The sequence below is a fragment of the Leptopilina heterotoma genome, unplaced genomic scaffold (genome assembly GCF_015476425.1).
Source record: "Leptopilina heterotoma isolate Lh14 unplaced genomic scaffold, ASM1547642v1 Lhet_211, whole genome shotgun sequence".
Taxonomy (NCBI): domain Eukaryota; kingdom Metazoa; phylum Arthropoda; class Insecta; order Hymenoptera; family Figitidae; genus Leptopilina; species Leptopilina heterotoma.
The window spans coordinates 299211-326807 of NW_025110928.1; the positions used below are offsets into that span (position 1 = coordinate 299211).

Here is a 27597-nt window from a genome sequence, read left to right on the forward strand (position 1 = left end):
GTCGTTATTTGCTTTTATCCATGACTCGTTGCAAAAGCGAATGGAAAATGTAATTCGATTTACGAATTGAGCACTTTTGCATGACTCCAAATTGCACAATTCTCGGTTGCAAATGGAGTGGAAAAATGGACAAAGCTGCGTCTATTTAAGCTAAAAGCTACATAAAATTAACGGGATAATTTTTTTTGTCAATGAAATATCGTTTTTTGGAATTATTTTAAAAACGGCTAAATTAGAATTTTTTAATTGATTCGAATTATATTTAATATGTACACAATTAATTTACGTTAAAATTTTATTAATAAAATTGATGAAAACTTTCAAATTTTGAGGAGTAAATTTAATTAAAACGAAATCTTTTTTACAGTCAAATTTTTTGAATTAGAAGAAAAAATTTTCCTGTTCGAAAAAAAATTTGTATTTTTATTCTATTATCGTCATTTAATTGTAATTTGTTCCGTATTCCATAAAAACTTTTCAATGTCATGCAAAAGTGTTCAACAAAAAATGAAAAACGTAAAACTACAAATTAAAAAAAAAACAAAATAGCGAATGTATTATATAGAATCTTTGATTAAAGTTTTATTTGTAATTATAATATATTTATAAAAAAGTACCTATATCCTTCAATTGTATTGTCAGGTTAAATATTGCCCGTCGTAATTCACTTATAATTTTTTTTGTCTTCAAAGCAATTCCTTTCGATTTGCGACACGGAGGATTTCTTGTATTTTTTCTTTTAATTAACGAATAACTACTACTGCCAAGTTTTCAGAGATAAAATCTACACGCAGTTCTTTTCTTTTTACATATATGTAAAAGATAGCTATTAACTTAGATATTCGAAGTACCGTTTGCTACCTTCACTCTTTGATTCGATTTATTTTTCAATTTTACAATTGTCGATGCATTAAGTATTTCATTTCAATTCAGATTCACATTGAATTTTTTTTCATTTCGTTGCTGTCGATTAGGCTTATTTCTTTATTTTCCAAAATTCGATTATTACTATTCTTTTTTTTTTGTGCAGTAACACGAAAACAAATTGACAATTTTGTTTTCCATAAGGAAACATGTTTTAAATTTTAGTAAAGAATTTATGATTCTTATTTATATAATTTTCAAAACTGTTGAAAGAAGAAAATTTTTTTTATGAATATTTTCTTAAATTGAAAAAACGTCAAACATTTGGTTTTTGTGAACCAGCACCAACCGTATAAAATTTTATTCTTTTTGTGCGAAATTTTACTCATTACGGATTTTAATAATAATAATAATAATCGAATTGTTCAGGGAAAAATCTATAAAGACATTATACGTGAGTAGATTAAATACTTTTAATCGATAGTATTCAATGACTTTGAATTTTTTTTGTCCGGTAATTTTACTAAATTTTGAAGAAAAAAATGCTTTCTTTGCGATTAACGCTTTTTTTTGCACTTTTCATTTATTTTCTTTGTTTTAGGCATCTAAGTTCTCAACGTCTTGTTTAATTTTTGATAAAACACAATTGTTTATAAGTTTATTGTTAAACAAGAAGTTAAGATATTCACTTTGAAATTGTAATTTCCAATTTCTTTACACAGTGGCGTGAAGCGTGCTGGGTTGTGCTGCAGTTTGATACGAAGTACTTCCGGGTGCTGCCGCCGGTTGCAAACTTAACTGCAACTGATGTTGTTGAGCTTTCGCTCTCAGACACGCGATGCTTTCATTTCTAAGCTGCTCCGTATCCTGAACTCCACCTGAAATTATAAGCAAATTTTCAATTAGGAAAATAAGATATAATGCAGTGTCGCCTTGAATTAAATTGCTTAAAATTGTTTTTTTTTGTTTTAACAGAGTTGCCATAGATTAGAGAATTCAGGGAAAAGTCAGGAGAAATGAAATTGATCAGGAAAATCAGAGGAATGTCAGAAAATTATATCAAAAGAACTAAAAACTTATCAGATTTCTAGAAATAATACAAAAATTCTGGTTTTAGTTCTCGAAATTCTCTAAATCTGAATTAGTTAATTTTGACTAAATTTTAGTCAAAAACTACTAATTGGTAGTAGAAAAACTACTAATTAATTTGTTAAGGTTACTAATTAATTTAGTAAAAGTTACTAATTTTAATAGCAGCTTCAACAAATTAATTAGTAGCTTTTTACTTATAATTAGTAATTTTTTACTAACAAGGTTTTTTCACAGGTCAGGGAAATCAGAGAAAATACAGGGAAAATAAAATTATTCAGAGAAATCAGAATTTTATCAAAAATACTTGAAAATTACTAAATTTCTAGAATTCATAAAAAAATGTTTGGACTTTCATGGTCAGCAAAACCTTTGAAAATATTAACAGTACGATTTAATTCTTCGAATTGGTTTTTTTTAAATAAGAAAACCTTTGAAATCACGAATTTTAATACAAAATCTTAAGTTTTTTCTCCTTCTGACAATTATTAAACACTGAAAAAAACAATTTATTTGATTCAAATATCCGATTACTTGTCTATTATCAAATAAATATTTACTTGAATCAAATAATTTTTATTTAAATCAATTAAATGGTATTTGAACCAATAATTTCAGTATTTGAAGCAAATACCATTTAATTGGCGCAAATAAAATTATTTAATTCAAGTAAATATTTACTTTATAATAGTCAAGTAATCGGTTATTTGAATCAAATAAACTTCCTTTTCAGTGAACCTTACGGAATTTAAAATTAAATTTGTATAAAATAATTTAATTCATGAAGAACTATTATAAAATTATTACTTATAAATTATTTGGCTAATAATTTTACTTAAAAATTGTAAAAATAAATAAACTGTATGAATTATGTTACAATTTTTCTAAATAATTGAATTTCAAAAGGTTTCAAAGTAAAATATAAAATTTGAATTTTAAATATTTTTAATTAAAAATTCTAAACAAGTTTTTTGAAAAACTTTTATTCAATTTTTTTTAAATTAGTTGTATTTTTGAATATATTTATATTTAATTAAAAAAATTTTCGAATAATCGAAATTTGGTAAAATTGAATTGTAAACAAGTGAATTTTAGAATTAGTTTACGTTTACTTTCTTTATTTTCTTTGAATAATTGAATTCTCAATTAAGTTTCTCAATAAATTATTAAAAATAATTGATTTGGAGAAGAATTTTTGTCAAGAAATTGACAATAATTAAATTTTTTTTTTAAATTTCATAAGAGATTGAAAAAAGTACATTTTTAAAGAATTTTAATTTAATAATTGTCAAATAATTTAATTTTATGAAGACTCATAATCGAGTAATGAGTGTAATTATTTTCAAAAATTAAAATCGTAAAAATTTTATTTAAAATTCTGAAAAGTAAGTAGTTTAGTTAATAACTTTATTAAAATATTTGAGTTCAATTTTTTTCTTAAAGATAATTGAATTTTAAAAACAAGTAATTGGGAATTTTTGATATAATAGGGAAAAGGCTTGCAGGTTGTTGTCCCACTTCCGTTATTTTTTAATCTAAAAGTGCAATAATTAAAAACGCGACTGATATTGTTGTCAAATAATTAGTTATTAGTTTTTATGCTCTTTTGGAGCAAAAAGAAGCAATAAAAATGTTCTTGTTAAACAAATTCTGAAAGTGATATTTTGTGGAAAAATAGAAAAATTAAAATTGCGACTTTTTCATGTGATAACAAATAAAATCTTTTTATAGATAATTTAAGTTACAATTTTTTTCTGAGTTGCTTTTTTAATCAATTTTTATAATCCAAAATGGATTTTTAAAATATCATGAATTAATATTTTTTTTCATCGATTTAAAAATAGAGTTCAAAATTGCAGGTTGACTCACTTTACGACTTGCAGGTTGCACCACCTGCAATTAATAATAATGCAATTGATAATTTGGAGTAAATTTACACGCTTTCCGAAATTTCATTTTTTTCACATATCTTGTTTTTCATTTGATTTTCAATTAAAAAACGATTTTTTATTTTTCAAAAAAAAAATTTTTTTTTTTAAATTTTATTTATAATTAAATTGTTTAAAAAATTTAAATTTAAATTATTATGTTCAGAAACATTAAATGTAAGTAAAATTTAATAAATTTATTTAAATTTTTACATATTATTATCAATTTTTCAAGGTGGGTCAACCTGCAAGCCTATATAAATTTCGAAACGTTGATTTTACATCATTTTTAAAATTTGATGTAGAAATTTTATTTTTTGCCAATTTAAATTATCTATGGGTCAAATTTGTAGCTTTTTAGGCCCTCTTTCCGATGATATGTTGATATAAATTAATTATTTTTTTTTTTAATGAGTTATCAACAAAAAAACTACCTTTCCCCCTAGATATTTTCTAAAATTCTACTAAAAATAATTAAATTTCCAAAGAATTTTATTGAAATTTTTGACAATAATTGAGGAAAGTTTGCCACAGTGGATAATTATTTTTTTGTGAATAGGTATAGACATCCTTAAACTTTTTAATTAATGTTTCGATTAAAAAAATTGCCTATCTTTTTTTATAATTGAACTTCTCTTGAATTTTTTCTATAGGGATCAGATTATGGAAAAGTCAAAATTATGTCAGGAAATCAGAAAAAACAAAATCAGATTTTTGTGGCAACCCTATTAATCTAGTATTTTTAATTTAGTAATTGCAGAACAAATTCATCAATTTTCGATTAAAATTCCAATAATTAAATTTCGAAATTGTTTGTAAAAGCCAAAATATTGTGTCCTTTTAAAAGTTTGATATTATTAGAGAAAATAATTTTGTTTTTAAATAGGTATTTGTGATTTGAATGAATGTTGGTATAAAATATTAAATATAATAATAATGATTGTATGTACTTACCAGAGGATGAAGATGGACCCATGCCGTCTTGACTCTCCTGTCCACTCTCTGAACTGGTAGGCCCTCCTTGATGATGATTGTGGTGAGGACTGCTTCCGCTTCCTGGATGGTCGTTTCCGCTGTCCTCGCCACCCGATTTTAGATGCTCCGCCGCCTCAATGGACTTTCGATGCATCCCTACAGGGCCACAGTCAATCAGTTCGCGTTGATTATTTTCGAAATCTTGACTAAAGCTGCTTGACTTAGAATGTTGCGCTGATAGAAATGGACAGAAAAAGATTCGAGAATTTCGAAAGATTAATCATTTTTAAATGTTGTTAATCTCTATCTCTTATATTTTTCTGGCACATTTATATTTCTTTTTTTTTTTCTTTAATCCGATTGTTTCTTTTTTTATGTTTCGCAAAAATTTTTGTTTTTCATTTTTGGAACATTCTAATTTGAATTCGAAACTCTCGATAACTAAAAAGAAGCGGAAAATAAATGGCAAAAAAATTAAAAATTCTTAATAAATTAGGTGTTGATGTATTACCTAGAAGCCATGGAGCAACTGATTCGTTTTCCTTGGCACTTTTTAGAATTGTTTCTGGCAATGGTAACGAATGTCTCACCATTGCCCCATAAAGACCGTATTCGGCCATTATGGTACTCCTGCCCCAACATTTCTCCGTTTTTCGCCATTTCGCCCTTCGATTTTGAAACCACACCTGCAATAAAATTGAAAAAGATTTTCTCTTAGCGAAATAAGACAGAAATTTTATTTTTCATAAATAGATTATAGTTTTGCTTGTTTGTGTTGTTTTTGTTTTCTTCAAAGAAGGTTTTAATTAATTAAGATTTAATTTATCAAATTTAAATTATTAAATTAAGTAAATTAAGTTTGAAAAGTGATATCCTTTTAGGAATATTTCAATTCAGTGGCAATTAATTATTCCATTTACTAAAGTCTCAGTACGGTCTTTGTTCGGTATCAAACTCGTGAATAGGTCAGTTCAGTTTTGTGATTAACAAGCAAACTAGAAAATCTCCAAAGCGAGAAAGCAAGGGGAATGAGGTTGTTATCCAATTCTTCATGGTCCAGAATCCAGTTAGACTTTTTGCTAACGATTCTTTCAATTCGACCACCTACTGTGCCTGAGTCGCGTGGCAAATCCGAACTCTCCCTGCTTCTCGCAAAGTATCAGTTTTAATGACCTAAACTTTGTGTAAACTTCTAAACGGTCACAATAAATTTATTTCGTTTTTCTTTCTAATTATTTTTTAATCAGAATATTCTATTTTTAAATTCCTATCTAATTTCTTTATTAGATTGCGTAGATGTATATTTTGAGAGTTATAAAATGATTATTAACGAAAGGAAATGAATAAAAATACGTCTATAAAGAAAATATTCTTAGCGGAACAAATTTTCTTGAGAATTTTTATTTTATAGTTAAAAATTTTAATTTTCGGATTTTATTAATAATATTATTGGAATATTTCGATATTGAACAATGTAAACAATGGAAAATAAATACACAAAATACAATTATTTACATTAAGAAAATAAATTAACAAAATTAATTTTTAATTTTTAGGTTCTATTGCTGACTGGAAATAAAATACTTTAGATGATCTTCGAGGCGATCCTGCAACTAATTTTCCAAATCAATTTCAATTGGAATATTTGCTGATTTGGTAAGTAGTAATAATTGATTTAAAAATACTTTCTATTGCTTTTCTAGTCCTCGCAGTTTTAAAAATAAAAATTTTGTATTATTATAATTTCAAATTCGCAAAAATTTGCAAATGACCACGAAAATAGTAATTTTATTAATTTTTTTTATCTTTTACATAAAATATTTAAAAGAATTATAATAATGTAAATTCTATTAAATATTTTTTTTCATTTTTTCTTGAAATTCGGATAAATTGCTTTATCCGCACATTTAACAATTTTTAATTTTAAACAAATTAATTTTTACATTAAATTAAGTTAAAATTAGTTTAAAGAATTAATTACTGAACAATTAGTTGACAAATAAATAAATAAATTAGCAACTAATTAATAAATAAACTAAAAAAAATATTTTAATTTATTAAGCATATAAAAATAGAATTATAATAATAGCATTAAAAAAAATTAGTCATAATTAATTACTAAACTGATATTAATCATATTAATTAAATACTAAATAATTAAAAATTGATTTTATTCATTAAATAAGATTCTCCTGATACAAAAAATGTATTTTTTATAAAGCAGAATAAAATTTATTGATTGATTAAATTAGATAAAATTTAGTTACAAATTAATTAATTATTTAACAATAAGTTGATTAGTAAATATAAATAATTAATCAATTAATTAATTAATAAAGAATGAAATATTTAAATAAATTTATTAAGTGTGGAAATAATAATAATAATAATAATAATAATAATAATAATAATAATAATAATAATAATAAAATTCATTAAAAATTATTTATAATTCAATATTAAGCTGATAGTGATTAACTACTAGTTATATTATTTTCTTTAATTACTTAAAAAATTTAATTTCTAATAAAATAATTAAAAAAGTTGGTCTACCGACGATTCAAATTTTCTTATTTATATAGTGAAAGAAGCAAATTAATTATGTACTTAACAATATCATATTTCTGTCTTTAAAAGAAAGAAAGTAAATTAATTAATTAATAATAAGTTGAATATATAAATAAATAGATTACTTAATAATTGATTTATTAATAAATGATGAAATTAGAAATAATAAAAATAAATTAAAATTCAAACACTTATGAAATAGAGAAAAATATTTTTTGCAAATTAAAAAGTTTTTTCTAAATAATGTTTGAAACAATATCTCTTTGTGAGAATTTACTGACGAATTTTAAAATATATTTATCATTGTAACGTAATTCTTTAAATAGACGATGAACTGAGTCAAGAATTAATTAATCAGAATTGTAAAAAAAATTTTAAGGCAAAAATTTGAATAGAAAATTATTTTTTTTTTGAAACGTTGATTATTATAAACATTGTAAACTTAATCAACGTCTTAATTAAAATACAAAAATTGTGTAATTAAATTGTTTAATTTGTTTAATTAAAGTCAGTTTATAAATTTAATCCCAACTCTCTAAAATTTGGAATAGTAAAAATGTTTACTAATCTGAATTTGACTTTTTGCTTTTGAATTAATAAATTTTACTAATAAATAGTAATTTCTACTAATTTATTATAGTAAAATTTACTAATTCAAAAGCAAAAAGTTAGTCACTAATTCAAATTTAAAGAATATTATAGAAAATATCTACGGTTTTGATTTAAAAGCATTATTTGTTTGAATAATATATTGGATTCAAAAGTTGATTATGTATATAATTAAAAATCAACTAAAATTTATTTTTTGAATTGAATATATTATTTCTCTAAATGAACCAAAAAATGTTTTAATTGAACTTAAATACATTTGACTCTACTGAAAAGATATTCCAAGCTCGATTTAATCAAAATATGTTTCATACAAATAAATGGTTTTCTCAGTGTATAATTTATTTTCTATAAAGTGTTGCGTTCTGTCAAAGACAGAAATGTATATCGCTTATTGAATAACTATTTTTCTCTTTATTATGAAATGAATGTCTCTCTGCGTTTGGCTTTATTAGGGGGTTTCTTTATATGAATATAATATCCGAATTAAACTTTTCGTACGTGACGATAACTGAATGTTATTAAAACGCTAGGCACGAATCATTTTGTTGGACCATGTGGATGAGACAGTAGAAGGGGGACATGCCTGAGGGAAGGGCGTGTACCAATTTGTAGCAACAATGCTAAAGTCACTGACAGAATTGGAACGTAATTCAAATGAATGAAAACGCGTTGCCCTGTCAATTTGAACTGCCACCCTGGAATTATTTTCCGCTTACGTTTGATCAAACTAAAGGCTTTTTAACGATACATACACGCAGTATATAGATTTTGTAATGGTCACTAGTTATTTTCATATACACACATTCATCTCGCGCTTAACTTGTGTAACACGTTGTTGCTTTTTATTAAAAAAAAAAAAAAATAAAAAAAACAACGATGGAGTTAAAAATCAACGTTTTGTTAAAGCTCGAATTGTACATATTGTGGTATTCATAATTTTAGCATCTAAATTTACAGGAAAATTGCTCTATGGTATTTCTCTTGATAGAAAAATTGCGTACATTTTGTTCTAAAAAATGGAGCTTTTATTTTAAAAAATGATTTTATCTGTAAAAGCGTTGAATATTTTTTATTTTAATATTTCAATTTGTTTTAAATTTCGAAATGCTTTGTTTATAAAGTTTTGATATAAATAAATGTTTTATTTTTTGCAATTTATTTTAAAGATTAAAATTTGTTTAATTTAATACTTTTGCAAAATATTTTTTCTTTAATTTAAAATATTCAGTTCTTGATAAAAAATTTAAAAAAATTAGTTTTACTTAATTCTTCTTAAACGAATTTAAGAAGTATTATTTAAATTTCGAAATACTTTTTGTTTATAAAGTTTTTGTCATTTATTTTAAACTTTAAAATTTATTTAATTTACATCATTTTCAAATATCCTTTAGGTACTTCCAAAACAAAAAGGTCGAACACAAAAAAGTAATTTTAAATTAAAGAAAAAATTGCGTTGGAAATGTATTAGATTAAATAAATTTAAAAAATTTAGAATAAATAACTAAAAGCTTTATTAACAAAGCATTTCGAAATTTAAAAGAAATTGTAGTATTAAAATAAAAAATATTTAATATTTCGTCCCTTAGTTAATAACATTAAAAAAATTGAAAAAAAACTTATTTTTAAAAATTTTCATCAAAAATTAAATATTTTAAATTAATTTAAAAAAATTTGTTGATCAATTATTAAATTATGTAAATTCTAAATTAAACTACATTCTAAATAAAATTCATAAAGCTTTGTAAATAAACATTTCGAAATTGAAAAGAATGGAATTATAAAAATAAAAAAAAATATTTAACTTTGCATCCCTTGGCAAAGAAAGTTATGAAAAATGATGTAAATAAAATTAAAAAAATTAATTTTGTTTCATTTTTCTTAATTTTATTATAGCTAAGAGTCGAAAGGTTAAATATATTTTTTTATTTTAATTCTTCAATTTTTATTCAATTTCGAAATTCTTTGTCTATAAATAGGGTTGCTAAAATTCCGTTTTTTGGTGTTCAAAAATGTTTTTGAGAAACTTAACCTTGAATTTTTTTTTCTTAAAAACTATTGAATCATAATGAATTTTTCCACAATTTAAAAAATTTTTCTTATTTCTGTAAATAATTAAATTTGTTTCAAATAATTAAATTCTAGAATAACTTTCTTAAAGTTATTAATTATAATTAACTTAGAAAAGATTTTAGTTAAAATAAATTGCAATTTTCTGAAATAATAAAATTTTATTGAAGTTTTAAACTATTTTAAAAAGATTTAAATTTCCACTATTTTAAAAAATTGAAATTTCGAAAAGTTTTATTTAAAATTTTCAAAAATTAGTTTTTTAAAATATTGTAACTCTATTTTTAAAAGTTAATTGAATGTTTATGAACAAGTGTTTGCAAATTACTAAAATAATAATTGAAATTTTCTAAAATTCTATTAAAAATAATTGAATTTTTCAAAGAATTTTATTACAATTTTCGAAAATAATCCAGGAAAGTTGAAGATAATAATTAATTTTATTTTTAAAAAAGGTTGAAGTTTTAAATAAAATTTTTACTTTTAAAAATTACCTTTTTTTATATAATTGAATTCCCTTTGAATATGTTTTATATAGAGAGTAGGGAAAAATTCAAAATTCTGTCTGGAAATGAGGGAAAAACAAAATCAAATTTTTGTGTCAACTTTGATAAAGTTTTTAGCAATTTATTTCCAAGTTTATTTATATTTATTTAATTACAGAAAAATGTTTTTTTTAATTTAAAATATTTATATTTATATGCGATACAAATTTTAACAAGTTAGTTTTGTGTCGTATCTTCTTTTTATTAGCCATGATATGAAAATGATCTATACTTTGGAATAATAGGTTCCTTTAAAAATATTAAAATTTAAGATATTTAGATAAATAAATATCAACAAAATGTACAATTCGGGTGTAATTCGAAATATTTATGTTTTACTTTTCTTTATAGAAAGTAACACAAATTTCTCGATCTGATTTCGAGTATAGAAGGAAATTTTTTTTAGCTTTTTCATAAAAGGATAAAGATTTTCACATGGGCAGAGGGGAGAAGGGGGGTGGGGGGGGCAATTTTTTTTTCTATGTATCTATCCCTTCTTTCTTTATTTTATTTCCTCTCCTCCTCCTCTTTATTGGCACACCCCGTATAATAAGGAGCGAGTTTGTATTTAGACGACCATGCGCAGAACTCTGTTGGCGTATCATCGATCAGACCGTCGACTGACTATTGGACCAAAACAAGAGGATGAGAATGGAAATGGAAATAAAGAGAGGAGGGTAGATCGAGCGAGGTTGGAAAACGTTGGTGAAGTAAGGGAGGATGTCAAAGCGAGAGTTTAAGGGATGAGAATAGAAAGAGATAGCATTATATATACTAGTTGAAAAGAAACCACGGGGTAGTTTTCTTTAAATCTTAGAAATCGGTTGCTCAACTTTATTTTTCTTCATTCAAGGACAAACTTTTCTTCAAATGTGAAGTATTCTCGGTTTGATAAAAAAAAGGAGAAAGGAAAAGTTGTTAATCAAATACAGAGCTGATTTTTTTTCGGACTTCTTTCGTTATTTCTATATTTTTACTTCTAAAAATAAATTCTAATATTTATGCAAAAAAATTTGGAAAATTTGGAAATATTCCCTAATTTTTAAACTATTAATTTAAAAATTGTTTTGTCCTTTTTTTCACCCCAGAAATAAAACGAATAATCCGATAAAAATTATCATTTAGAGTGTCATCACTCAAAGTTTGTTAATTGCTCTTGAAAAATAATGACAATCATGTGTATGGGTGCGACGAAAACAATTTACACATTTTATTATTCATTAAGTCGCGATATGTCATTGGGGAAAAAAAACGTGTCGATGAATTTGGAAAATTGGTGTGTACGTGTGTTATTGCTGCACATGGCATATATAATCTTCTCTTCTCACATCCATACATATAGTATATATATAGGATGAGAGGTGATACTCGATTCGCATATTAACTACGGATTTACAGTCTTTACCTGTGCAAATTTGCGCACACCGTCGTACGGTATCGAAGATAATTGGAGATCTCGTTACTTTCCTCCGGTGACTGAAATTTACGATCGACCAATAATGAGATATCGGATCAAGGCTTTTCCTTCGCTCCTCCTACCATGAGAATCGATCCCATTTCTGCGCGAGTTGTGCCAATAAAAGGCATCGAGCGCACAGTGTACCCTTTTCAAGGAACAGAAGAAACGACCAAGTGCTATAAAAAAAAAATACCCGAGAACCAATGGCCTACTTGAAATTTCTCTGCTCAATTTCAAGACCATTGAAAATCGAATGACGTTAGTTTTACAAAAATTTACCTATTTTCACAGAAATTTTTTTTTTTTTAATAATTCCTTTCTTTCTTTTCTATTTTTCCTTTTCTTAAAAAAGGGTTGTTAATGATTTATCTACAACTGTTTTTGAATTAATATTTCAGAGAAAATTAAAAGCTAATTATCTAATTAAATTTTCAAATGCTCTTACATTTGATTACAGGGTTGTCACAATTTCCCTGTCAGAAAATTCAGAGAAGAGTCAAGGAAATTAGAATTGGTCAGGGAAATCAGGGAAATGTCAGGGATTTTTATTAAAAGTACTGGAAAAAATTATATACGTTTATAATTTACAAGAAAATTTTGAATTTTGGTGTCTTTTTTCTTTGCTTTATAAACTATAAAATTGACAAGAATTCTAATAAAAAAAACCTTTAATTTTTTCTATTTCTGAAAATAATTTCTTTTTAAATAAATTAATTCTTGAAGAAATAACATTATTACTTAGAAATTATTTAATGAATAATTTTACTTAAAAATTTGAAAATTAATTGGATTTCAAAAGAGTTGCGCTTACAATTTTCATAAATAGATCAACTTCACAGATTTCAATTTCAAATTTTAGAAAATATTAATTTTTAATGTATTTAAATAGAAATTTTAAGAACAACTGATTACAGAAATTCAATTATTTTGAAAAGTGATAAACTTTTTCGCATAAATTCAATTATGTACAAAATTTTTTTTTTTAATTCTCGTCAAAATTTCAATTATTTTTATAAATAATAAAATTCTTCTCCGAAATTCAATTATTTTCAAAAAAAATTAATAAAATTCTTAGCAAAATTTTAATCATTTTCGAAAATTTTCCTCATTTCAATTATTTTTAATATCTACTTATTTTAATAAAATCTTACAAAAGAATTCAATTATTTAAACAAGATTTTAATAAAAATTTCACAGAAATTCAATTATTTACCAATTTTTTTATAAATTTCTTCGCACCAATTCAATTATTTTTAAATTTTAAATGAAGTTTCTCGAAAGAATTCAAATATATTAAGAGAATTGAAAAAAATAGTTCTGAGAAATTCAATTATTTCGAAAAATTTAAATCAAATTCTTTTAAAAATTCTATTTAAAAAAATTTTGAAAAAATTCTTTACAACATTTAGTTAATAATATTGCTATTTTATTAAAATTTTCCCATACAATTCAAATATTTTCTATACTATTCTTGTTAAGAATTCAATTATTTTCACAAATAAATACATTTTTGTATGGGACTCCAATTATTTAAAAAAAATTTGTATAAACTTTCTCGCAAGAAATCAATTATTTTCATAAATAATAAAAGTTTTCTCGAGAATTCAATTATTTTAAAAAATTTTGATAAAATGCTTTATAAATTTGAAAAATTATAATAAAATTTGTGACAGAATAAAATTATTTTCGTAAAATATAACATTCTTCCTATAGGAATACAATTATAATTGTCAAAAATGTTTGTAAAACTCTTCGAAACAATTTAATTATTTTCGTAAAAAATAACATTCTTCGAAGCAATTCAATTATTTAAGAAATTTTAATAAAATAGGTATTTTCCAAAATTTTAATTCTTTTTAAAAGTAAACATCTTTCAAGGAATTCAATTATTTAAAGAAATTTTTTTTTTAATTCTTCGTCTGATTTCAATTATTTTCAATTTTTTAATGAAATTTCTCAATAGAATTTAATTATTTTCAAATAGTTTTAAAAAATTCTGAGAAATTCAATTATTTAAAAAAATTTGAATAAAATTCTTTACAAGAAATTAATTATTTTTATAAATAATAATATTTTCCTCCGGAATTCAATTATTTTCACAAATAAAATTGTTTACAGGAATTTAATTCTTTAAAAACTTTTTTAATAAAATTCGTTGCATAAATTTAATTTATTTTATAAATTTTGATTAAATTCTTCGTAAAAATTCAATTATTTAATAAATTATTTATTTTTGTATTTAAATAATTAATTGTTTGAAAAATTTTCTAATAAAAATTGATTTAAAAATGAATTTCCTTTAAAATTTTAAATTATAATTGAATATTAAAAGCATCATAGCGTGGATTTTTAGAAATAATTGAATTTTTAAAAGGGTTCAAATTAAAATATTTGAAAATTTGAATTTATATTTACAATATTCTTATGATATAAAATAATGATTTTATTACTCTGTCATCTTAAATTTATTATAAACCATGAGGAAATCGATAACTCCGAGTCTACCCGTGTGGAAAATGAAAATTGGTCCTAGCCAGGTCCTACCTATTTTGCCCTGTTAATAGCTTGGTCCTAGGTTGGCAGTGTAGGTTGGACCAACAATGGGTGGTGATGCGATTCTAGCCTGGTCCTAACTTGGGAGCCTAGTTAGGACCAGTTTATGGGTCCATTTTAGGACCTAGAAAGGACCATCTCAGACAGTATTTTCTATTTCATTATAATTTTAATTAGTTAATAATATTTGTTAAAGAAATAACCTAAATTATTAATAATAAGTATTAGTTTTAATTAATTATTATTTTTTTCAATTAAGTGATGACCAAAAGCGAATTCATAAATAATGTTAGTATATGTAGAGATTAATATATATTCCTCTAATATATACATTAAAAATTATAAAAAAAATTAGAAATTTGTTAATTAAATTATTTTACAGTATATATAATCATTAAATTGCATACTTATACGAATACAATGCAGAAAAATCGGAATAAACGCAAACCTAAGAAGTAAATAAAATCTAACGCACGCGGGAATCGAACCTACGACCTACGGACTACGAGACTAACGCCCTAACCACTATGCTAATGAAACTAGTTGAGATCAAAATTTTTATTGTCAGTGACTTGTGGACTTGCTTTTGATGATTCAATATAGTAATTATTGACACTAATACACGATAATAAATAAAAAAAATAGTTTAACAACAACAATAATAATAAAATAATATCCAAATATAAAAATTCAAAAATTAATATTTTTATATTATATCAAGAAAAAAAATATCTGTACATTTTCGTTAAAAACAGGTTTTTCATTGTTCTCAATCATTTTCAACATTAATTTCTTGGTCTAAAAAAAATATTCGTCTTTTGGACTTGGAAATTTTTCCTAATTAATTAAGCGGGTGATCCACTTTTTAAAAAAATGTCAAAAAAATTTATGTTAAAAACACGTTTTTCATTATTCTAAACAATTTTAAGCATTAATTTTTTGTTGCAAAAATTTTTTAGACTTGGACTTAGAAATTTTTGCTAATGAAACTAGGAAGCCCGGGTAGGTCCTGGGTTGGACCTGGGTGGGTCAGCCCACATTTGAATTGCAATATCTCTTAGTGTTTAGCACCAACTTGAACGAAATGATAATTATATTGCAGTCTGTATCTGTTTAAATAAATAAATAAATTTTGCTGTTTTATTAACTTTTGTAACAAATTACTTAAAAATTTGCAGTTTTTTATCTAACTTCGCGATTATTACACTTGAGTAGTGAAAGATGAAGATAATTTATAATTTTAACAATTCAGCATTTGTTTAAACAAAAAATTGTTGTTATTTATTAATTCTTAAGACAATAAAGCGTCTAGACACTTGTAGTCTTTTAAAATTTTGCAATTAACTAATCTGAGTATTTACTTATTGCAAAATTAGAAAAAACTGCTAGTTTCTAGGTTGATTGTGTAAAAAGTTAGTAAATAACAATTATTTGTTTAAACAATTGCTGAATTAATAAATTAATAAATTAACTTTATTTTATAGTATTTGTATAATTTTCTGATTTATGTCAAACAATAAATTGTTTAAACAAATATGATTATCAATTAATTTTATAAATATTAATTGAGAATATTTATCAATTTTTACATGTTTTTCATGTATCAATTTTGACACTTTATTTTCCTAAAAATTTTTCTAAGTCATAACTGGATCTCCTAGCTAGTACCAAGTTAGGACCAGCCTAGGATATATAAAAAGGGGTTGCCAAGTTAGGTCCAAGCTAGGGCCAATAATCATTTTAGGCATAGCATGGTGATTTCTACACGGGTAGTAATGATGCTATCACTCGGTCGATAAATTATTAAGATGATGAAAAAAATCGATCACTCCGAGTCTCATAAGTTATTGAATTTCAGAAGGTTTGAATTTGAAAATCTTAATTCTTATAGAAAAATAATAATGATAAAATATTAATTTAAAAAAGAAGTTATTGATGTTTTCGAATAATTTTACTTTTGAAAAAATTTGTAAATAAATGTAACAGAACATTTTTGGGTGTATCTAATAATTTTTGTAGTGAATCAGAATATTCTTCAGGGTCAGGGAAAAAGTGAAAATTTTGTCTATGGAAATCAGGGAAAAGTCAGGGAGAAACAAAATTAAATTTTTGTGTCAACCCTAGATTAACAATTAAATAAATTTCAGAAAAATCATTTTTATTCGCTTAGGAGAAAGATGAACTTTCGTCTTAATGGTTAACTTGCTCCGCTTTATGTACCCTGTAAATCAAATCGTGATGAGTAAATTTAATATTTCAAGTTATAGAACGATAATTTTTGTTCGAAGCATTAGATAATGAAATTTATAGGGTCGAAAGTCTCGTGGACAGTGAGATCAGATTCCCACAACTCGGTGCACCCCATAAGCCAATTAATGTGAGTAAATAAGTAACGAGTGTGCGAAACATATTAGCAACTAACCCCCCCCCCCCGAATATCAAGGACTTATTTACCACATAATGCAAACGCGAATTTCACCTTTTCGCTCACTAACTATTAATAGTTAAGTTAGATATAGACTAGATGGGGGTTGGGGGATGTCCCGCTGTGATGCGCCACGCGTCGGAACATCATTACATGGAACACTTGCTAACCGGGTTACCAGGGGGAAAATTAGGGGGGACAAGAAAAGGTACTCGTTTCCCTTGCCTGGTGACACTAATGAAATACATGATTTAGTAATAAGATCTGATCAATTTTTAACTGAATTTTCCATTTTCTGTTTTATTGACTTGTGCTTAAATCGGCTGTGCAGAGAGAACATTTATTATTTATAGATGTGAATTACTTATGACATTAAGTTTGACATTTTTTTGCTTGAAAAATTACTCCTCAGGGTGTTCTTTTGCTCATTTCAAATTCCCTGACTTTTCCAGGTTAAAAAACGGAATTTTTCCAGGTTTTTAAAACTACATTTATATTTTATAAAATTAAATAATTCCAATAAATTTTTACAAATGCATGGAACTTTCATATAATACTGTATTCCGCATTGTTACATTTATCTTTGTTAAATAAATATTTAGTCATTATTATTTTTACATATAAGAATTAAGAATTTCGAAATTTTTAACTTCAAACATTTTTGAAATTAAACAACTTTTAAAAAATTGTTATAAAACATGAAGAAATCGATCACTCCGAGTCTTCGACTCGGAGCAATCGATATCTTCATGTTTTATAATAATTGTAATAATAAAATTAATAATTTATAATAATTAAAAATGACCAACTGATAAAATCATTAGTTTATATTATAAGAATATTGTTACTGCAACTTATTCAAAATTACTTTCATCACTTAATTCAATTATTGTTTTCCAGAATTTTTAACTAAAATTCTTCTTTATATTAGTTATTTTGAATAATTTCTGAAAAATTTCTTTGAAAATTTCCAAATTCTTTTGTTTACAATTCAATTTCACGAAATTTCATCGATTATTTAGAAATTCTTCAATCAAAAATATATTAGAAAATAAAAACTTCAAATAACTTTAAAAAAAGTCTATTTAACTTTTAAAAAAAAATTAAATCTACACAATTGTCAGTTAAAAGGATAAAAAATTCAAGCATTCAAAGATTATAATATTTAAAACCTTTTCAAAATTCAATTATTTCTAAAAATTCACGCTATAATACTTTCTCTCTAAATTTGAATTAGTAAAAAATAAAAATGTTTACTAATTGGCATTAGTGTCTGACTTTTTGCTTTTGAATTAGTAAATTTTACTATTAAATTAGTAGAAACGACTATTTATTAGTAAAATCTGCTAATTCAAAAGCAAAAAGTCAGTGACTAATTCAAATTAGTAAACATTTTTACTAATTCAAATTTAGAGAGTTTAATGTTCAATTATTATCTAAAATTTTAACTGAAATTCATATTTAAATCAATTTTTATTAGAAAATTCTACTAGACTTTAATTATTTAAATATAAAAATAAATAATTTATTGAAGAATTGAATGTTTTTTAAAATTAAACTCTCATAAAGAATTTTATCAACAAATTTTTAAATAGGTTATTAAAATTCTTCTGACGAATTTTAAACCATAATTGAATTTTTGGGAAGTATTTTATTACTTTTGAAAATAATTGAATTCTTGAGACGAATTTTATTAAAATTTCTTTTTAAATAATTAAATTTCTACGTAGAATTTTATTAAAATTATTTTGAAAAAAATTAAATTGTTAAAAAGAATTTCATTAAAATTTTTGTAAGTAATTTAATTCTTTAAAGAAATTAAATTTCTTTGATGAATTTTATTAAAATTTTTAAGAATAATTACATTAAAATTTTATTTAAAATAATTGAAATTCTGCGGTGAGTTATATTATTTATGAAAATAATTGAAAACCTATAAAATTTTTTATTATTTATGAAAATAATTGAATCGCTTTAAAAAATTTGATTATTAATGAAAATAATTGAATTATTGCGAAGAAATTTATAAAGATTTTGTAGAGAATAGAATTCCTGTGTTTGTATTACAATTTAATTAATTCATTAAAAATTGAAATTTTACAAAATTTCAAATTACAACCTTTTGAAGTTTATCTATTTATGAAAATTGTAAACGCAACTTTCTTAAAATTGAATTAATTTTGAAATATTTAAGAAAAACTAGATTTCAAGAATAAGCACAATAACTTTAAAAAACAATAATTTTCCAGGATTTCAATAAAAATTCCCTGACATTTTCACGTTTTCCAGTTTGCGTGGCAACCTGGTTGATCTTATTAAAGAAACTTATTAAAGATAAGTAGAAGAAAAAAAATATTAACTGAGAAATTCAGTACCCACAGCGCATCATCAGAAGTGTGTTCTTGCTTTGCAAGGCTGACAAATTTTATTTATGAATAATCGAACCTCAAAAATTGACTTATATTTTTTTTGCAAAAAAATTATTGAACTAGATGAATGAGTATATTTTTGTAATCGGGAAAAAGAATCTAGAAACAATCACAATATTGGATAATAAATTACGTAGAAGTGGAATTTGTCGGAATGAAAATCAGTGAGAGGTAATTTTGATTCAATTTGGTGAGGATTTTTGTTCGAGAATGGGAATTACAAAATTTCATCGTGGTAAAGAGGGCGTGGCGGAAGTTCGGTTCATGCTTTTCAGTAATTTGGTTAGACAAGATTTATGTCTGGTACTGGCAGAATCCTAAAACCCCACTCTCTGTCAGCTACTCCCGCGCACTATATACTATGTTGAATTCTCTTTGGCTTTCTCTCTCTCACTCTATCGTGAGTTCGTTTCTCAATTGCTGTTACGATGGTTTATTAGAATTTATAAGCGGGTCCCGTTGACAATTGGGAAACGCCCAAATTGCTGGATATTCCACTCGAGATTTACTCCCGCGTTTCGTAAGGCAATGCGCGCGTGCTGGGACAAGACCCTTATTTATTTGCCACCCGTTACATTGAAATCACCCAGAGAACCCGCACTGGTCGTCGCCGAACTGACTGTTTTTCGATGTGCATTATCGGTTAATTTTTGGGGTGAGACGCGCCCAACTGGAATTCATCGCTTTGTTTGTTCCACGTTTACGGGACTCGGATCTTTTCGTCCTTAAAATCAGCTTCCAACTAGATATATACTCTCGACAAAATATGACCAATTTTCCCTCTCTGAATTTCTCGATTGTAAATCTAAAGAACTGCGGTGCTTAAAATAATTGGAAATTCAAGTTTCTAACTTTTATATATAACGTGAAATAAATTGTAGAAACTATTTTCCTAAATGGAAAAATTAAACGGCAGTACTTTAGAATAATTTGTCCATAATTTGTCATTAGTGTTTTCTGTTCTGCGTTAGAATTTTAGGTTTCAATAAGTTAAATTTTCAGAAAAAATTAACTTCAAAATCACTTCAATTGAAAATATTTCCTTTTGGTATAGTTTTTAGATACATAATTTTACTATTATTTGCTGGATAATAAAAGTTAATTGAGAAATTTTTCCACACATTAAACAGTCATAATGTGAATGATATAGAACATTATATTGAGAGTTTTGCAATGAGGTTAGAAATCAAATATAAAAGATATTGAGACCATAATAAAGATCATTCACATAATCCTGCTGGTATGCGAAGGGTTTCTAAGCCACTTTTCATGACTTTACGAGGGACAGAATTACGACTTTACGGCTACTCTATTAATATAAATAATTGATGCGCTAGAGGGATCGAAATCACTTGTCAGGCAGACACGTTCTCATGGTACACATCACCGTGCGTATTCAAGTCAAAGGCCTAGTCTATCACCCTTGGGTGAGAAAGCATTTCATTAATTCAAATAGGGCCACATACGAAAAATTTTACTCGCAATTAAATTTAATTCGAAAATTTAACAAAAACAGTTATTATTTAATCGTTTGAAAATTATTTTCATTTATTGTTTTAATTCTCTAGTATATTTTTGCTGTAATTTTTAATTTTTTCTTCTTTAATAATGTTCCATTTTTGGTAATATTTAATGTATTTTTTCATTTTCTTAATTATTAATTTTGAATACTTCTTTGGGTTAATTAATGATTATCGTATTTAGATGTTTATTTTCTGTCAATTAATATTTCTATAATCCCACAAGTATTAGAATTAATGGAAAATTCATGAGAGTTACTGACAACAATATGTGCACCCCATATTGCGTGGGTGACACTTTGTGGAGTGCATTATACTCTTTTCTCATAACCAATGGACCTGCTTTTATTTATGAGAGCAGTGTCCTTCATTCCCTTACCCTCTGGAAATAATCAACATGAATCATTTCAAGTGTCCTTAATTCGATTTTAATTTCGATTTATCAGAGTCAATTTTTATTAATTTTTCCCTGTTTATCTAGTTTATCAATTTATTTTGGAATTTAAATAAACGGGAAGCAGTTCAGGTTAAATAAAAGATAGTTAATTGTAATTAAGCAAAGTCAAAAATGTATTTTAAAGAAGTCTTCACAAGGCAAGAGCCGGCAAGGGACTAAACGTTACAGTACTGTATTTGTCATCCCATAAGCGACTCCACAAGTCGAACCTTATCGACATCATATAAACAAAAGTCGAGAGATCTTAAGAAGAGATCATATGATACAAAAATATATATAGTTCGTTATACATGTAATATACGTATGAAGAGAAATTATTTTGCATATAACAATAATTTATTTATAGTTTCTAAATTTAGAATTTATGCAATCGTATTATTCTCTTTTTGATTCTTCTTTTAAATTTTGATAGTTTCTTTATATTTTTGTTACTTTGTTTAACAATTACTCTCAGATCATGAATGAAATAATTTAAAAATTCATTCAAATAATAATTTGACAAACATTTTTAAAAAATAAATTTTTAAAAAAATTTTTTTAAACTCTTGCATATTTTTTCAAAATTCCAGAAAAAATTTGAGACTTACCTAGGAGTGATAATTAAAGTCTCATTTTTAATTTAAGACCAAAAGAGTTCAAAAATCTTATTCGGTTCGAGAGTTATTATTATAAACGCAAGCATGTTTTTTGAGAAATGCATTGAGTTAGTCGATTTTGTACGGATTTTGACTGAAAAAGCTAGAACGTTCACATTGATATCTTGTGAACCGAATAAGATTTTTTAAGTTTTGTGGTCTTAAATTAAAGATGAGACTTGAAGGATGACACCTATATATAAGTTTTAAATTTTGTCTGCAATGTTTAAAAAATATGCCAAAGTTTAAAAAACTGACAAAAAAATTTTATAATTTTTTAATTTTTTGTTAAATTTGTTGATTGCTGAAACATTTGTGTAAATTATTAAAAATTTCAGTTATATATCACTGGCAAATATTACGCGCGGAACGTAATATTTAATTTATTTTACTATTATTAAGCAAATTACAAAATTTTTTATTTTCAAATATATGGATTTTTGAATAATTTCAGATTCAAACTTAAAAAAATTAAACTATTAATTAATTTACCAATTAATTAGTCTTGTTTATTAATTTCAAAAATTTTAATAAAATTCTTTGCAAGAATTCAATTTTTTTTAATTCGCTATAAAATATTTCCAAAGAATTCAATTATTTTATGAAATATTAATAAATCCTTCGAAACAATTCAATTTTATTTATAAATAGTAAAATTCTTTGTAAAAATTCAAATATTTTTAATAGGTACAATTTTAATAAAATTTCATAAAAAATGCAATTTTTTAAAAAAATTTTAATATTTTTCGAAAAAATTCAATTACATTTCTAAATAGTAAAATTCTTTGCAAAAATTCAATTATTTTAAATACAATTTTAATAAAATTTCATGAAAGAATTCCATTTTTTTTATTTTTAATAATATTTTTCGAAAAAGTGCAATTATTTTCCAAAATTTTAACAAATCCTTCGAAACAATTGAATTATTTTGTTAAATAGTAAAATTTTTGCAAAAATTCAATTCTTTTCAAGAAACTTTCACTAAAGGATAGAATTTTTTTCTTAATTCGTTATAAAATTTTTCAAAAGAAATGAATTATTTTCTAAAATTTTAATATCAATAATTAAATGTTTAATTTAAATTCTTAACAAACACGATTATTTTAAAAACTTGAAAGAAATTCTTTATTAAATTCAATTATTTTCAAAATTTTCAATTAAAATTAGTAAAAGAACTCCATTATTTTAAAAAAAATTTTAAAAATCTTCAAAAAAAATCTATTAGAATTTTAAAAAATTTTAACAAAATTCTTTAGCAGAATTAAAATTATTTTTCTAAATAATAAAATTCTTCGACGAAATTCTATTATTATCAAATCTTTTGATAATATTCTATGCAACAATTCGATGTTTTTGAATACATTAGTTTTAAAATAAAAAATATTAAAAAAAAAAATTGTGATTTAAAGTTTGGTCTGCGTTTTTCGTCCATGCGCGTGCAGCTGCACTGATAATTTCCGAAGGTAGTGTAACTATTATAAAATAATGTAGTTTTATTTTATATTTTAAAAATACTTATTGATATTCGTATTTAAATTTTATTTTGAATTGAAATCTAATTCCGTAGGAAAGAGAAATGCAATTTTAATATTTAAAAAAATAAATGGAAAAAAGTAAATTTGAAATGCATTGTTCGTGTGTCTTGCAAATTAAAGCGTTTTTGTCTTCACTCTTTTAATCGCACTTGTCATCAATGTGGTTGAACGTTTCGTCCGATAGTGGACGGGATATTTCTTGTCTCTCCTTTGAAACTGGCTCTTCTGCTCTTCATTTTTCGGCAATTTCGTTTTTGTCACATAGCGAAACACGTCAGGATGAGTTGGGACGAGAGGAGCTTTCATCACCAAAAGCTCAAGAGACTCGAAAGAGGTATAACAAGGGGACTAGTAAAGGGTTGGAGAAAAAAAGTAAATGACTACCGAAAGAGACTATGATTTCGTATTTTTGTTGAATACTTTTTTCCTCGTTACAAAGGTCGTGTATGATCTTCACAATAAAAAAAAATATGCAAATTCCATTTCTAATTTACATTCCTAATCAAAGGATTAATTATTAACTCTCGTTATTTTCATATATATATACACGCATTAAGATGTAAAATATATGCTTGAATGATATAGACATCCTCTCAACGAAGTTCGTCATCATTTTCGCGTCGTCCGAGGATAGAGAATCTCTCGAGTGTTTAATGCGTGGTAGATTTGTAACCCCCCTCTTTGGTATCGGAAAGAGACTCACACAGAAACATAGTCCTTTGGTTATGATTGTAATGGTTCTGTCGGAGTGCCCAAAAGACAAAATCAATATCTGTGCGGTGACTAACTCCCAATTTCATGGTGATCCGTTATGCGATAGTGCAATCACGCGCGAAAATGCTAATGAATTATATTCGATTCGATTTGCATTCATTGTTAAATCTGGAAAGCTATTTTCCTAGATTTTGCACAGTTCGTGTGTTTCTCAACGAGATATTGTGTAGAAATTAATGTTTTCATTAATTCTCTCTCTCTATATATAAATTTGAATTTATTGATTATGTTTAATGTTTCTCTAATATTTATATAATTGTTCACAACAAAAAATTTTATCTATTGCCTTTGAACTATTAAAGCATCTCGAAAAAATAATTTCCATTTTTATGCACCTTTTCTAAAACTATTTTTATTTTAAAATACATAAATAGAAGAAAAGGAACTTGTTATTATTTCTAAATTAAATATTTGTTCGGTTTAATTAATTATTTAAAAGTTTCTTCAATCGAAAGCAAAGTATTTATTAAAAATAATAAATCGAACGTAAAATAGTTTTGTTTTCTTTTAGTTAAAATTATTATAAGAATAAGTGTAGGTGGACATTCTTTTTCAAAATTTGATTGCCTCCTTAAAAAGATTTAAAGCTTTTTTTCAAATTGTTCAAGTAACCTCTAAACGATATATAAATATAAAAATATTTATTTTAACAGTGTTCTGCAAAGGCTAATTATCAATTTTAATTTTATTGTTTGCATAGTGTTAGACCGCCACTTGAAAATGTAAATATTGTGCCAGTGGTATTTCTTTGTTTTTTTATCTTCCAAAGAATGTTCCACACCTGTCACTATTAACATTTTTTCATTACTCATCGAATACGAATGGAAAGAAAAATAAAGTATATAATTGATCCTTTTCTATTCGTATTAGTGAAAAAGGTCAATTAATTTTCAGAAACATTATTATAAATTTTGTTTTCTTTACATAATATTAAATTTAGATTAGAGGACATTCTTTTGATAGAAGATGTATTAGGAGCTGTATAGGAAATGCTGCATAAAAATGAGAGAATTTCTTCTGTTGATATATTTTAATTCTACGCTTTTTCAGAATAAAAAAAAACTTATTAAAGATCACTAGAAGAAAAATTATTAATAGTTTGCAGATATTGTTGTTGTTTACAAATAAATGTTCAGGAAACTATATATATAATAACTAAACGTAAAAAAAAGGACGTAAAGTTTAGAACAAAACTTTATTGCAATAAGAGAATAAAATTCTATATTAAATTTTAATGTGAAATGTGAAAATACGAAGTTGTTTTCTCAATTTCCACTCAATTTCATTTGAAAAGTTCGCGTATTACGTTCTCTAACAAAATGGCCGCCTGGTAGAACGCGTCTCTTTATACTTTATACTGACTCTCATCTCGTATACTCTTCATCATTTTTCCGTCTCTCAAATTGTATTCCAGTGAGCATAGTCGTAAAAAAGTTTCGCGTAATTCGATTTTCACAGGAAAATCACCGACATTCGTAGGCCATCTTGGACGGAGAGCGTTACTGCATTATTTCGCAAGTTTCCGGACACCGGCGTCGACTTTTGAAACAGGCAGTAACTTTGACGATAACGGCTATTGGGAGTTCGCCTTCTACTGTTACCAAAGCTTCGTTGCTTTCCGTCTGAATTCGAGCAGCTTTTCTTGAGAGTAGAGCTGAAGGGGGCGGTGGAGGGGTGGGTGGCACGAGACTCAAGAAAGCTCTGGGCTAGGTAGTTTGAGAGGATGAGGGTATAATCTTCGAAGAAAGTACTACGTAACAAGGATCCAAGTCACGTTCACGTGGCTTTAGAACCGCTTTTCCTTCTCCTTTTGCCCTCTCCTGAATTCGTCGAGGACCGACTAAGAAAGGGTAATGGCGCGTAAACGGCTCAAATGACCCGCGAATTTTCCAACGACCCGACTACCGACAATTCCCCGCCATGTTTATGTTTAGTGGATACTCAACGTCGTAAGTTCACGAAAATTATTCACCATGATTACCATCCATACGGGAAATTCATGCTAATTTCTTTAACGTTATATAGTCTTCTTGGGAGATTATATTTTCCAAGTTTGAACAATTAACGATATTTTTATGAGACGGAATCTTGTTACTATTTTTGATAATTACATGAATTTGAATTCATCTTATTCAAGTTTTTGGCACTAAAAATTTAATGATTATATTAAATTATTTTACATGACAAAATCATCAAAGTTCTCTATGGAAACTTTTTTTAACAAATGAAGTAAATTGGTCCAGTCAGATTGTTATTTTTCCACTTTTCCCATATTATTATATAATGAATTCCAAACAAAATTTATCTTCAAGAGGACCTCTTTTTTTATTTTTATAGTCATTATTTTTGAGTCATTTTTAGAAATAGCCACTATAGACGAGTCAGTTTCAACATTTCCTTAAAGACAGGCGTAGACATTAGTTTTGAATCGAAGGCCCAACAATGGGACCCTGTTGTCAGAAAAAGGTTTCTTTCTGCTTACAACCTCTGTCAGAAATTTTAGTTAAGACTTCAGATGAGGATATCTGAAGGAGTTACAATATAGATGACTTGCGCCTTATGCAAAACGTCCGCCGCTACTTGAAGAACATTTTTTTTCAATGGAGGGTTTTTTTTCTTCTGCTTTTGCCAACTTGCCTTCTCACCGATGCGAACGTATATATAGTGTATATAACCAACCACGAGATTGTGAGCTATGTCAGAATTCTTCGCTAATAAGACGCTTAACGGATGCTTCAGACTATCGATTTTCTTCTCCCCCATTATTAAAAGAGGAAGTGAAAGAAACGAAACCCGTCTGTTTATCGAATGAATCCAATGCCCTGCCGATTGGCTATTAGAATAAAAAGTAATTTCCAATCTCAGGATTGAAACTGGGGAGGACTTTTATTCAGAGCATCAATGGTGGAAGATATAATAATGAAACTTATCGAGAGGTATAATGAATCGAAAAAATAAAAGCTTCGAGTTCTTTTCAGTACACAATTTTTTATACGAAAAGAAAGTTAAACGTGTTTAGAATATTAAAATAAATATTATAGCAATATTAGTTGTCTATACAATAATAGAGCAGAAGTTATGAATCGATATGAAATCGGGGATATATTGAGTTAGTTATAGAGAGGAGGAATAAAAGCTGCTGTGATTGGTCTTGTAACATTA

At 25.4% G+C, this 27597-nt stretch overlaps 1 protein-coding gene across 4 annotated transcripts in view; it reads right to left on the reverse strand.

Moving 5' to 3' along the window:
* Positions 1-1079: 1079 nt before the first annotated feature.
* The window catches only part of LOC122501558 (visual system homeobox 2-like), a 97862-nt gene continuing 71344 nt past the window's right edge, over positions 1080-27597 (reverse strand). For 2 of the 4 annotated variants that reach the window (XM_043611115.1, XM_043611113.1), the window contains exons 4-6: positions 5368-5542; positions 4836-5012; positions 1080-1742 (exon numbers count right to left, since the gene is read on the reverse strand). In XM_043611115.1, the coding sequence (XP_043467050.1) occupies positions 1579-1742; positions 4836-5012; positions 5368-5542 (516 nt within the window). In that variant the 3' untranslated portion in view covers positions 1080-1578. Of the gene's footprint in view, positions 1743-4835; positions 5091-5367; positions 5543-27597 lie in introns of all 4 variants that reach the window. The other 2 variants (XM_043611112.1, XM_043611111.1) reach the window with 1 other exon arrangement.